The sequence below is a fragment of the Convolutriloba macropyga genome, chromosome 1, assembly GCF_964194025.1.
Source record: "Convolutriloba macropyga chromosome 1, txConMacr16.3, whole genome shotgun sequence".
In the NCBI taxonomy this organism is placed as follows: Eukaryota; Metazoa; Xenacoelomorpha; order Acoela; family Convolutidae; genus Convolutriloba; species Convolutriloba macropyga.
The window spans coordinates 7,241,081-7,255,817 of record NC_134468.1 but is presented as its reverse complement, the minus strand read 5'-3'; the positions used below and the strand labels follow the sequence as shown (position 1 = coordinate 7,255,817).

The following is a 14,737-nucleotide window of genomic DNA, read 5'->3' as shown; positions in this document are numbered from 1 at the left end:
TTTTAAACCTTGCACTAGGTCACCTGGAAAAGTCAGCATTAAATGGTCGATATGAATTCTTATCTGATTGACCTTTTAACAACTTTTGCAGCAGGTCGGAGCTATTCAGTTACTGCTCACGCACTCAAATTGTTTAAAAAACGGGAGTATGAAGGCAGTAAAGCCGATTTTAATGGTCCGCCTAGGATATGAAAAATTAAACTGCTTTAACTGTGCCCACCGTCTTGGCCGACCGGACGTCTAGCGGACAAACACCAAAAAAAAATTGCCTACAAACGCTAACTCTGAAGCTCTGATTGGGCTACTTAATCCGGTATTTCGTAATCGGGCAAATAAACGAGTTATCAACTAGCATAACGAAAGTCTATCCGTGGTTGCACTAGCGGCCTATTCTAATATCTAATTACCATCACATATTGTAAGTATTGCTAAGGTGAGTATGGCCATAATTTTCGAATGAGAATTTTGCGTGGTACCATAATTGCATCCAATATTGGTCAGGATACGAGCAAGCTTAAACTAGGGTTTAGTTCGAGCGCATCCTGACTCCGACTACATAACAGGCAGGGGGCGGGGGCTGAACACTCAGTCTTTGTCATGCCGAGTACACACCGTACCTCTCGTCAATTTTCGCGGAAAGGAAAATGTAAAAACAAGTATGCAGATATACGGAACCGAGAACGTACAACATTTCATTTATCTCGGGCTGTCCTATAAAAAAATTTAGTGCCAAATAGTACAAAGTGACAAAGATATTACATTTAATGGCATTTTACCGAAAATCTGCAATGTACGCGAGAAATCGCCAACGCCATACGCAAACTGCTCACGGACTTAGATAACGACCGAAATCACATTTAGAGAGCAAACATTAAAACGTGATTTCTATATGAAAAGGAGAAGTAAACATGGGGAATAGAGAACATGAAAAGTTCCCTAAAAAGTAATGAATTATCTTCCCACACGGGCAGAATGAACACGTGAATTGCAAAGGAAACGAGAAAAAATAGCATAAACAGGAAATGACAAAAACAACAATTCATTTGATTCTAGAAATTTGTTTGAAGTGAAATCAAACACGCAAATCGAAAAGAACTTTGACTTCAAAAATGTCAAGTAATGAAAATTCTTTTTGATTTGCGTGTTTGATTTCACTTCAAACGAATTTCTAGAATCAAATGAATTGTTGCTTTTGTCATTTCCCGTTTATGCTATTTTTTCGCGTGTCCTTTGCAATTCACGTGTTGATTCTGCCCGTGTGGGAAGATAATTCATTACTTTTAAGGGAACTTTTCATGTTCCCTTTTCCCCAGTGTCAAAATCGCTTTTATAGGCGATTTGATATTTCGTAGACAACAGTCACAGAAAATTACAAAGTTTTATTTTGCGTCACTTATTTCACGACAAAAAGGATAATGCAAAACGTGGATTTAAGTAACGCAAAAAATGCATTTGGCCACTGGAATTGTCTTTTTAAACCAGAATTAGTATTGCGAGTAACATTTCAAAATAATCAGCAACAAGGTTTGCTTCTATTTTATTCTAATTTACAAGTTGTTATCTATCACGGACAGCTGCGATGGTGCGGACTGTGCTAGGAAATAAAGCCGAAAGGAAAATTAGCCGAATGGAATATTAGCCGAAAAAGAGCTATCAACCAATCAGATTTTAGAACGGCCGTGATATTTTGTTCGGTTGTGATAGATTCATATCAAGTCCCATACGCCGTTGAGGCATGGCCGTGGCCCTCGAGGCATGGCCCAATGCATTGTTTTCATGTGTAAGTGAGTTAAACAATTGCGCTTCCCACTTATGTTTGCTTACCGCAATTATCTCATGCAATTATTTCTGCTACCATGCCAAATTTTGACTTTTTTGGCTAATATTCACTCGGCTAGTGTTCCGGACACCGGTGCGGACAAATGTGAAAACACGTTTGTAGAGCGTCTGTAAACGCGAAATGTGAAAATACGTTTTTAAACATTATCTTCGTTGTCCACACTTGTCCAAAAACAGGAATCGTCTCCAAAAACAGGAAACACTTGTCCACACTTGTCCAAAAGTTGTTAAGGGTATAACCAAACTTGAAGCAAAATTGAACTGAATTCGCCTGCTGCCACAAATGTTCACACAGGCTCATAACCTTAACTTTAAAACATTGTAGTTTAACATACTGTCCACCTGCCCAACTTGAGTAAATTAACTTGACAGTACGGCATGTGCTACGTTGTGAGGGTAAAAAGAAGAAATCTGGAAGAATTCTACAGACTGACAGAGTCCAAAAAATCTACAGTTGCTCAGAAGGGTTCGAAACAGTTCGGATTTTGGCAAAATGAAGTCCCTACTCTCTTTGTTAAAATGAACTCAAGTGGTGCAATAAAAACATCTGCATATGAGGTTACATTGCGATACTTGCTATTATTAATATTTGGCTAGGAATTATCTTGCAAACAAAATGCTGATAGGAAACAAAGATAACGAAACTAGATCGCGTTTTCTGACAAATTTTATTTTGATCAAAATACATTCCCATTCAACTCAATTCTCAAGGCCTCAAGTCAGGAGGACCAAGAGATCATGACATAGAACAGTTCATAAGAAAGAAAACAGTTGTAAAAATCCTACAACGCATCCTAACTCCTTTATCAACTTTTCGTCCGATCGCCTCCGAGTTTATTTTTTGTTACAAAAACCAACAAAAATCGTGGGTGCCTTTAGAGTATCTCCGACTTTTCCAGCTTCATGCAAAAAAATTTTTTTGTAATTTTTTCAGAATTAAATAAATCTTTAAAAACGTTTCGCTCTTTCGAAAATCAATTTTAAACGGATATCTTACGAAAGAATTGCTGCGATCAGTTTCTTAATGGAGATATGCGCCAGAATGGAATATTCTAGGATTTCCTTCCTCTGCATCATTCCTGAGGAACAAATAAGTTCTGAACCCTATAACATTTATTTACTACACTACATTTCTCGATTTTTGTCATTATTTTGAAAAGAACTTCAAATCCTTTTGTTAAAAATTTAACCGTTGTTGAATAAAGTTTATAAATTTATTTTTTTGTGTGGGCATAACTAACTGATCAGAGATGCTCAAAGTTTTAGACATGGCTACAATATATTTGGAGAGTATAAAGTAAAATTTTTGATCTTTTGAGTCAATTTTTTTTTCTGAACCACAAAATTCTTTTGACGTACTATGATTCAGCGATTTCAACTATGATTCAGCGAATGATTCTGACTGTTTCTCGTGTAAAAAACTCTGAATGTTGAAAATTAAGTAGTTGTGACATGTGAACTTTGAGAAATGTATCAAATGTTTTCCCCTTTTGGGTATCATATGCTGATGGATTGGCAATTATCAATTTATTTAACTTTTTGTTCGCAAATGAAACTTAAGATTTGAAAACATAAAAAAAATGCTGCGAACAGACTCTCCATAGCAGATTGTTCTGGATTCAGCCAGTCATGTTCTACAATTTAACTAATCCTAATATTTCCGAACTCTCGTAAAACAAACTGCGAAAAAACTACAACAAAAATTTCGTTATTATATTAAATCAAAAAAGATTGAATAAAGATAGTCTGCGAATGTATCGTAGTTAAAAATTTTGTGATAAACGCACTAAAACATCAGCTCTACAGATAAAACTTTCTTTAAAACAGATAAAATACGGAAACTTTTTCAATTGACATCAATCGAAAAACTTAGCCAGAAAAAACAGGTAGCACAAGAAGAGTAGTCAAGAGACAGTTTACAACAAATTAGTGTTGTTTTATGAGGGTAAAATTAATTTCAGACAGAGCATAGAAAATACTGACGAAAACAATTTTCCAATTTTCAGCTATTCTTTTACTCGGTAAAGAAAATCTATTGGAATTACCTCAAGCAAATAAGCATGTGTCATTTATTCTGCATGTTGTCTTCTGAATCATTTCGATTTTGATAAAATTTTAATAGCCTTTAAAAATTTACTTTTGTTTCACAAACATCACGGAAGTCTTGATTTACTTTTATAAAAAAGTAATCTCAAAATATTATCAACCATTTTTTTATATTAATTTGGACAATATGTTTTACAATATATTAAAAAATTTTTCGATTCTGTTCTAAAAAAGTAATAGTTCTGCTTTGACTAAGACACAGGTTTTATCAGTTTCTAATAGCGATTAAGGTCTCATTGATTTCACAGAGGATACAACTGACACAAATATTCTCTTGAAAAATGCAGTAAATTGTTCCAACCTTTCAATGGAACTTTTTTGATTATTCTTTTTGGATAATCAGCTGAAGTGATTTAAAGATTTTTAAAGATATTGGTTTTAGTCGTTTGATGATTTTAAATAGGTTTTAGTCGTTTGAAGTACAGTAACTCAATGGTCAATAAACCAAAATAATCACCAGAAAGACAAAAACTTTTCAAAAGTTCCCTACATGTCGCAACCGAAAGAAGACCGAAATTTCATATCCAAAATGTTTTATTTTGTGGCTCAGAAGTTTTGAAACAACTTCAGAAACGGAGAAATAATTTTAACCAACAAAGATTGGTAAGACTCCCTTTCATAGAGCATACGGGACACATGAGAGCAGAAACGCCTGTTGTGGATTCACGTTCAACGATGTGAGCCCAGAATATGAGAGTAGAAAGCAGACGCTTAAGATAGAGCCGGGCCGACAGGGCGTTTAGCCGACAAACAAAAAAGGAGAAATTTAGCCCAAAGTTTACTTAAAATGCGGTAGTAGATCAATTCTGAATCTGTGACAGCCCAATATAAAACTATGTTTCGTAAAAGGGAAAATATACGGTGCGGTTTTCATTAACCTGCATAACAAAGGTCTATTCCAAAATTTCAAAGTAAACAGGAAAGAACTGTAAATTAGTTACAACGGTACTTTGTTTTGTTTTGTTGTTGTGTGCCGGCAATCGCCATGTTTTTGAAATTGATCTTTTACAGTTTTTTCATAAGAACGCCACAACGAAAACCAATTTTAAAAAAATGACATTTGCAGAGTGAATCAATGAAAAAGACTTCAAGTACAAAAATGCTTGCTTGGGTGAACAGACAAAACAGTCCCAGACAAAACAGTCCCAGACAAAACAGTCCCAGACAAAACAGTCCCAGACAAAACAGTCCCAGACAAAACAGTCCCAAATTTCAAAATATTCCCAGACAAAACAGTCCCAGACAAAATAGTCCCAAGAAAACAGACAAAACAGTCCCAGACAAAATAGTCCCAAATAAAATGTTCAAGCAATTGTAAATAGAATCTACAAACAATTAAAAATCCTAATCTTTGAGTTAACCTTCTGAATGCATTGTTTTTAATTGATATGAATTATGATTTAACCAAAAACTCGTGTCAAAACACATTATTTGGCAACAGCTTAATACTTGTTCAAAGAAATACAATCATATGAACAACGTAAGGGGATTCTTGGTTAATTGATGTGCATATGTTTGACTGACTACATATTTAGTTCGGACTATTTTGTCTGGGACTGTTTTGTCTGTTTTCTTGGGACTATTTTGTCTGGGACTGTTTTGTCCGGACACGGCTTGCTTGGCTTTCCTGAATGCTTAAATTGTTCATAGAAATCATGTTTTCTAATTTCCATTGAAGCTTGAGCCGGAACTTTTTGGAATCTGATTCACTGAAGCCCTACAAGACTGAACAGATTAAAAATTGAAAAAAGAATTGTTTCTTGAGAAAAAACGAGGAAATTTCCGGACCTCTACCACCGTAGGTTTTTCTAACCATAGTTGGCAGGCAGTTACTGAATTGAAAAAGAAACAATAAAATCGCAGAATGAGTATAGAAATTACCGAAAACGAACACTTAGACTTAGAACAAAAAAATTGAGAAGACATTTTTATTATAAAGAAAAAATACTTCTCTACGAAAAGTAACATCTTTTGTTGAGAGGTTTGCTTTGAATACGATCCTTTTAAGTTGACCAAACACGGGACGTTTTGACAGATCATAAAATGACGAAACATTAAAACTGAATATTAAAAAAGTCTAATTATGCTAGCCCTCAACACTAGAAAAACAGTTTTTAAAATAATTTGATTTTTTACGCTCCACAAAAAATTTCAAAAATTTCGCGCGATTTATTACGAGTTCTGCTAAACAGAAACGTTTAAGCCAAAATAAAGTTCACTTGAATTTCGTACTTGAATGAACAATATCAGACAGCAAAGAAAGCGCTGAAACACGTAGGTTTCTTTGCCATTCTTTATCACTGAATACCTGAATTATGTAGAATCGAAATGAAGCAAAAATCAAGGATTTTTTCTGACTACAAAAACACAGATTGAGTTGATTAGAGCAAAACTGCTGAATAACAATTTTTACGCAAACGCAAAATGATACAGATAGGTTTGATTCGAGTATGCTGCTGAATAAAATTTTTTACGCAAAAACGATTTTCAGTGAATTGGGAGAATAATTCGGCTGCAAAGGTTGCTTGAGATGCTTTAATTAAAATGAAAACTCGTCAATAATTTTTTTCGGAAAACTTTGAGCTCATCTTCTTTCTACCCACATCACGGAGGCAGTGGACTGAATTTCGAATCTTTGGAGTGCGAAGCACACACACCATCTCTTCGGTTTTCCTCCTGATTTTAGGTTTGTAACAATCTCTTCAACTTGCTGTACATACACCAAGAAAAAAGCATTCCTTGCAAGATAGTTCAGTTTCAGCTAACATAAAACCAACAATTGCGCTGTAAGCATTTTTTCATGGTACAGAGTTTGATTCCTCAACTAAATTTTTTATTAAACGTGCAATTTAGAGCATAGATTGGATAAACAATTTTTTCTCCCTACTCAGCAGAATTTCCAGCTCTGTTTTAAATTTAAAGGGCACCAATAAGGCCTCCGTTGTATTTTAAATTACTTTTGATTTTCGAAACTTTTTTGTTGCATTGCTGTTCTTCACTGATGGGGCCTCCAGCAAATACAATTTGCGGATCAATTTCATTGTTCAACTTGTGCTCATTGTTCTTTGCTTCAGTTCAACGAAATAAAAACTTTTGTTGCCGCTTCGTTTGCTGTAGAGTCAGACTAAATTGGTCACGTGATACCCCACATTAGTCTTCATTGCTTTAATTCAAGTTCAAGATTTTGCATTTTCTAGCCGAACAATTTTTGTCCTATAGAAATTCTTCAATTTTTCAAGTATTCAAAAGAATTAAATAAAATTATAGCTAAACAACCAAGATGCAGACTTCATTTGACTTTTGAGCTTGATGTACCCTAATTTTACTTGGTAAGCTTTTCGGTTCTTTTCATTAGTTGCGAACATTAGTCTCCTTGATTTCATAGAATTTGCTTTCTACGCAGAATTTTTCATCGCGTAACTTCTCATCAGAAGTTAACCTCACATCTTGCTGTGGTACTTATTTTTTTTTAACAATTTTCTGGAATTATAATCTTAATACGTTTGTATGTAAATAACATTGTTATCTTTTTAAGTAAAAATTATACCTTTATACAAAACTAGCTTCCCTTCCTTTAATATTTCAACCTACAGTTTTTGCAACTGCACAAATTTTTAGTGAAAGAATTACATTTTTCATTTTAGCTATTTCTAAAACGAACTTAGTTAATTCTAAAACGAAAATTAATTCATCAATTCAATTTTGCGCTTTTATAATCTACCCCTGCTCCCTACTAATAATACCTACCCCTTCTAATTGCAATATTCACCAAAAAGAGTTTAACGAAACGGTTCACGCTCTGTGTCGGTGAAAATTGCAAACCACCTCTGTGGCAAATGAGAGACGTCAATATAATTATCTCCAACTTTTGCATGGAATTCGATTTTGGATATAACCTCCATTTATACTCTTAATACAATTTAATCAAGAATTCCAAGTATGACTAAAAACAGCTAATTGTCGTTAACATTTATTTGCCTCAAGGGCAATAGCAAACGTAGCCCATGCAATTTTGTTCAACTTTTAAACAATGCAGACAAATTGTAAACAGCAAAATATTTGCCAAGTTGTTGAATTTCACTTTTGAAACATGTTAAAATGAACTCTAAAGATAGCCATTGATGAATCATGAATATCAAGTTAGCAAACTTCGATTTGAACTAAAATGTAAAAACTTGATGCAAAATAATTAATTGATTCATTTTATTCAACTGTGGTAACACGACAGGTACATTGAATCTAGGTCAAATAGAGCCTTAAATTTCCAAATTTATAGATTTGACTTCCGATAACTCTACACAAAAATCTATTTTCAACAATGAGATAAACTAATACAAATGTCTGAGGGACACACTAAGCACTTTCATGCAATATATTTATTCTGACAATATCTAACTATACAAGTGCACATTGATTCAGTAATTCTAAGCGATACAAAATCGTGATTAAATTCTATTCAGTCTAAAATCTATTTAAAATTTCTGACTAATTGTTCGGATCCTCTCAGTAAATGCCCCAAATATCTAACAAAAACGCCCCCCCCCCTCTTTGCCAATTCCACTGTCATTGATCCCTTTTAGATTTCAAAATAGCAAGGGCGCGTTAGGGGATGCAAATAATCTGCACACAGGATCAAGATTTTTTTTTGGGGGGGGGGGGTAAAAATTTTCAGGATCAAGATTTTACCCCCCCCCCCCAGACGATGGTGGTCATGTTAGACTGGGCAAGTAGCCGGAGAAGATCCATTTATTCTGACTAATTATCTAGAAGAGGGGGTCCGAATCGGTAGGATACAGTTCATTGTCTACATCAAGTTCGTGTCTAGATACCGACGACATGCACCAACATCTGCAACAAGACGGAATTTTGATCGCATTTTCAGCAGCCGAGAGCAAAATTTCATCAGCAGTCTTTCGTTTCGTCTCTGGAAGTGCGAAAAAGAGGACCAAACCGACACAGAAACTTGCAGTCATGAATATCACGAAAACTCTAGGTCCAATTTCACTCTTCAAAAGAGGATAGGTTAATGTGACAACCAGAGATATAACCAAATTAGTTATAACTGCAAACGAGGCAATTGATGAACGCGCACTGCTTGGGACCAATTCTGGAACCATAAGCCAGGGCATCGGACCGGGTCCAATAGCGTAACTGCAAAGAAATATTGAAAGTCCAACCAAAAGTATTATATTGGTTGCTAATACGGCGAAATTTCCTTTGTACAGAAGTGCAAACATAACAAGTCCAGCGCCTAGTATAGATCCCAGAATTCCAGAAAGGTGTAGAAAACGGCGTCCGAGTCTTTCCACAAGAACAGTTGCAGCCAGAGTGAAAGGAATTAGGAACGCGTAGACAACCGAATCCCAAAATAAGGAGTTCAAATTTGTACCAAACACTTTAGAAAGAATCGTCGAAGAGTAGGATAACATGACAGTGATTCCAGTCAACGACTGAGACGCATGCATACATATACAGATAACGAGCATTCTTCTCAAGTTTGGTTTTGACAAGATTTGTGAGAACCTTAGCATACTTCTGGCTCGATTCTGGTTGATCGCGTCTTCTGAGTTTTGCAAGATCTCATTGTCAATTTCAGCCAGATCTTCGCTAACATCGGGGCAGTTTCGTAGGCGTCGCAAAGATTGCATTGCGCCAAAAGCGTCTGATTTGAACAGCAACAGAAATCGTGGACTTTCAGGACAGAATTTGAGCAAGAGTGTTTGAAGAAAGGGTATCACGAGAGAGATAATAAACAGGTAATGAAAGTTGCTCATAGAACCAAGCAGGTTCGACAACCCAAGAAACAGAGCCAGAGTAGTTCCAGCAACATTGCCGAGCTGGAATGTTGACGTTATGTATCCTCGTTGGTGAACAGGTGCAATTTCGCTCAAGTAGACGGGCGCCACAGTTGCAATGATTCCACAATAAGCACCTGTTACGACCCTTCCCAAAACGAACACTTCTACATAACGACTCATAGAAGCCCACAGTTGAAGAGACGCCCCGATAACTCCAACGCAATTGTTCACAATCAGGAATCGCTTCCTTCCAAGTTTGTGTGAGCAAAAATGGGAAGCAAAACATCCAAATATTGCACCTATTGGTAATGCAGCAATGACGAAATGCCAAAATAAATCCATCGAATTTGAATCCAAATAATTTCCGTAATGGGTGAAAAAACTTTCGTTCATGTGTGTCTTCAGAACTGTTTCACAGTTGTTCACAAGACTGAAATTGTACCCGTACATCATTCCAGAGCCCAAAACTACTGTCAAAATGGTCCGCAAGAGGGCAGGGGTTAACTTAAATGAGAGTTGTTTCTTAACGCGTCTGGATGTAGGGTCCCATTCACCAGTCGAAGCCGAACTGCTGGCCCTGGTAAGAACCAGAGTCGCTGGTTCTGTATCGTCCAGAAATAGTGACATTTTAGCGGGTGGTTGATTTAAATATTTGTATCCCCTCTAGGGACTAAACTTGTTTAAATTTTCACATTGCAACAGCTGAAAAGCAATACTTTTGATCGAATTGAAATACAAATCAATTTTATACGCTTTAGCGCACAGCTACACTTCCAAACTCCACAGTTTTACTGTACGTTTACCATAAATTAAACGGACTCGAAACACCAATAGAAAAATGAAACGGCGTGAAAAGTTCGATTATGAACGAAGCATTCAACGGACTGGCTGCACCATTACGGATAGTGTAAAAAATCGAATACCATAAAAATATTCCTCAGTACTCTCATTGTTAAATCAAGATTAGGCGTTTCACGTTTGAAAAATTCACTGCAGAATCATTTTGAACTTTTTCTGGCATTAGAGCAGATGAACTTTTTCTGGCAACGTTGTTTCGCGCAGTTATGCATCATCTCGCTTATAACTCATCTTGAAAATAATCTACTGATCCCAGACGGGTCGTCGGACAGAGGGTCTGATCTAGTGGTTTGCTTCAGCGGTTGTGGAGTGTAGTAGCTTCAATATCGGACTGACATTTATTTTAGCACATGTTTCAAATCCGATTTCGAGGAAATTGACGACTTTATATCTGCTTGAAAGCAATGTAAGAAGCACTAATGCTTTCGACACACAAAATTTGAGCTATTATGTAACACTTCTGGGGCTCGTTATATGGTTGTTCGGTATAATTCATCGATCGATTTCTGACTATTATTTTTTACCGAATAAATTTCATTTTTTAAAATAAAAATTGTCTCAAATGACTACCTTAGAAACAAAATCTCAATATAAGTAACAGTTTACAGAAAACTTTCTGCATGTACGGAAAGACAAAAGAATCAAGAGTAAAAAGGCATCAAGGGTCCGGCACCAAAACCTTAAGACAGCTCACCTCAATCAATTAGTTTGAAATCAAATGGAAATGCTAGTTTCCTGATCTGCTTTTTCTAAGTTGTTTGCCCTACTTAGTCATTGTTCCGACCCCACTTGTGGGGGGGGGGGAACTATACACTCAAATGGGTTTTTTTGTTCAGACAATTTTGGCCGATCGATATATTCATCGTAGAGAACTGTGAGTGGTATCATCAAAAAGCTCGTCCAGGGTAGAATTCAAAACTATTTTTTTTAATTTCGTTTTTTTTCAAGGCAATGAGGATTGAAGTTTTGTGTGAACACGGGATATTTGGCATGATTTTGTTCACTTTGAGTGTAATTTTTTTTTCAAATTAAAATCTTTTTTATAAATTTTTAATTCAAATTTACTTTTTACGCCCCAAATGAATCAATTTTGAGTTCCTAAGAGACGAAAGGCGATAAAAAGTTTAGTTCTGGTCTCATAAGGAAGTTTACTATAAAAAAATTGAATTCTATTTTACAGCTCTTTTTAAGAAAACTTTTCATACTTTTTTGTTTTCTTAAATCACCTAGAGACTAGTCACATCTCATATCGAGGTTCCGTTAATGGCAAACCTTATTTACAGTCCAATGAAGCCCAATGAACAAAAAATTCGTTTTCAAGGAATCAGAAATGCGTGTTTTTTGGCTTCTGAGTTTTCGTAATTTTAAATGAAAATTTGATTTTCTTTTTAAGGTTTTACTAAAGTTTTGGAGTCCTATGGCATAGACTCGATGACTAAAAGTGCAATAGGTTTTGTAATGAGCATTAAAAGAACCTATCTAGTGCTTTGAGTGGCCAGCTAATGGCTGTTAGGAGTTTAAAAAAATAAACCGATCATAAACATATTTTCGTGAAATGTAAGTCAGTCTCACTAAGGACAAGACCCCCTTCCTTTCAAAATTTTCATTTTTGGTTCCTCTTGAATTATTTTAACATTATCCCAATATTGGTAGCTCCCATTGGCTTAGAGAAGACGTTCAATGGATCAAGGATAACGTTTTCAGAGAACAGCTTATGGTTTAAATGGCTTTGACACTTTCTTGTACTTTTCTACTGAATTTTTGGTTTTGCATGTATTTGTTGTTTCCATAGTCATAAGACTTATTGCTATGACTTATTGATTACCTATGCATGAAAAATATCCTTTTCCTCTCATCGATGCAAAACTGAGCGTTTTTCATGACTTCCGTTGAAAGCTATTGAATTCAATGTCTGTTAAGACATTCAAAATAATTCTTCAAGAGGTTTTTGAAAATTAACGAATGTTGAACTTATTTTCGTGAACTTTGAGTCAGTCTCAGTAATGACCGGACGCCTTTCGTTTCTAATTCAACAAAAATTAATCTAGTTAGCGGTTTTATCTTCTAACTATTGGTTTTTTTTTTGGAAAATTCCTTTTGAAACCTCAACACATTATCCTATATTGATAGTTCCCATTTGTTTAGAGAAGACGTTCAATGGATCATAGTTGAAGTTTTTAAAGAAAAGCTTATGGTCTAAATGGCTTCGACACTTCTCGCACTTCTTTACACTGAATTTTTGGATTTTGACTGTATATGTTGTTGTTTTCATAGTTAATGACTAATTGTAATGTCTTATGGAAGACTTGAGAATGACAAGCAACCTTGTTGTCTCATAGAGTCAAAACAGAGCCTATTTATTAGCTTCCGTTGAAAGCTGTTGAATTTTATGGCGATGATGCTACGGGTTTTCTCAAAAATTTCGTGGTTTTAAGGTATTAGTTCATATCTGTTAATTTTTTGAGGTCAAATTATTTAAAAAGAAGAATCCCACTGCTGTTAAAAATTTAATCAAAAAAAGAAAACTTTTACTGTAAAGTTCATTTTTTAACAGCTTCGACACATCTCTCGCACAATTTTTTTTTGAATTTGCTGCTTTTGACTGTTTTTTTTTCTTTAGGTAACCGTAGAATGCTGACCGGTCTCATAGGCTTGCAATTGAGGATTGAATGAATGATGTTACCCGAAGCAGTCAGTTTATAGCGAAGAGTTCTAAAGTTCATGATAATATACATTTTCAATGTTATTTCAATTTTTCAGTTTTTGTTCTTTTCGTCAACTTGTAACTAACTGTCACCGATGAGAGGTCCCATCCAATTCCTTATAATTTGAAAATTAACATGTTTACTGATATTATGTCGTAACTGATGTTTTGTTTGTTGAACAATATGCGTTTTGATAAAAATTGAGTGGTGTTTTTGTGTTACCTTTTCTCTTCCTTTAGCACTTAACAGAACCCAATGATTTTCAAATGTGGCCGAATTGGTTTTTAGTCTGTTCCTATGGCTTAGTCCAACCAAAGACAGGTCCGTTGGTTTCATAATGACTTTTTAGTAAGTTTATCAAGAATTATTTCGTTAAAAGCTAATGATTTTTAAGACTTTTGAAATTTTTTGGTTTGAAAAATATTGATTTTTGAATTTCGCCTCATTATTTCTTCTTTTTGTCCACTTGTTACCTAGTCTCAAAAAGGAAAAATTGCATATGCTGTGTAGTTCGGAAAAAGTATTTGTGTAGTAAGGGTTTTGTCTGATTGTAATTTGACGTTGTTACTAGGTGCTTTTAAATTTAGATATTGAGTTTTCGCCGTTAACAATTTGTTTTTTGCTTTTTTTGTTGCTGTTGTTTTTTCGTAGTTTTTTTGCTCGCAGATCTCGCTGTAATGAGGCATTACGTTATGCAATTCAATTGATAGTTTGGTTGTGTAACAATTTTTTTATATTCAAACATCTAATTTTGATTATCCCTTCATTTGGTTGACAGTTAAATCAAAACTGTAGAACGCTGGTCGGAACATCATGTGCGCACGCAGATTAATGAGCCTCCTATTGCAATAAAAAACTCACTGTGACTGGTTTCTCGTATGTCAACAGAAAACGCCTAATCATTTCAAATGTAATTTTTAAACAAATCCTTTTGTGAGGTCCCCAGGTGCTTTCGGCGACTCAGGTTTTTTTCTAATACATACTAGGAGAAACATAAACCGACCAATGTCGGAAGAATTGCACTTGAACGACAGCTGAGGCACTCTAGTTCAGGGTCTGTAGCCGAGATAAATTTTTCTTTACGGATGCAAAATTTTACACGCCGGGATTCGAACCATTGCCCTCTCGCTCCCTGACCAGAATCACTACCAACTCGGCTATCAGGCCCATTTCTTGCTATGCTGCAATCGAATTTATTTTAGGAACAAGCTTTACATCGGAGTGAGAGCAATAGAGATCACACAAAAATGAAGAACCAAAGCGTGAAAGTTACTTGAGAAGTCAAAGAATGCTCTAGAAGAAAATCGCAAAATGGTCAAGCAAAAAATTGCATAAAAAAGACCGACACGTTTACAATAATTGCTACGAACTTCGTTCAAGAGCAATTAATCAAGTGTAGAAAAAAGTCAGGCCCTTAGTTTGCAATTAAAT

General features: G+C 35.4%; 1 protein-coding gene across 1 annotated transcript; it reads right to left on the bottom strand.

The window, feature by feature from the left end:
- Positions 1 to 8,635: 8,635 nt before the first annotated feature.
- LOC142345166 (solute carrier family 2, facilitated glucose transporter member 4-like) lies at positions 8,636 to 10,473 on the bottom strand. Its single transcript, XM_075397246.1, has one exon. The coding sequence runs from the start codon at positions 10,368 to 10,370 to the stop codon at positions 8,709 to 8,711; it is 1,662 nt and encodes a 553-aa protein (XP_075253361.1). The 5' UTR covers positions 10,371 to 10,473; the 3' UTR covers positions 8,636 to 8,708.
- Between the last annotated feature and the right edge of the window lie 4,264 nt (positions 10,474 to 14,737).

Excerpts from the sequence above, each read along its gene's own strand:
- LOC142345166 (XM_075397246.1), bottom strand. The coding sequence starts at position 10,370 with ATGTCACTATTTCTGGACGATACAGAACCAGCGACTCTGGTTCTTACC.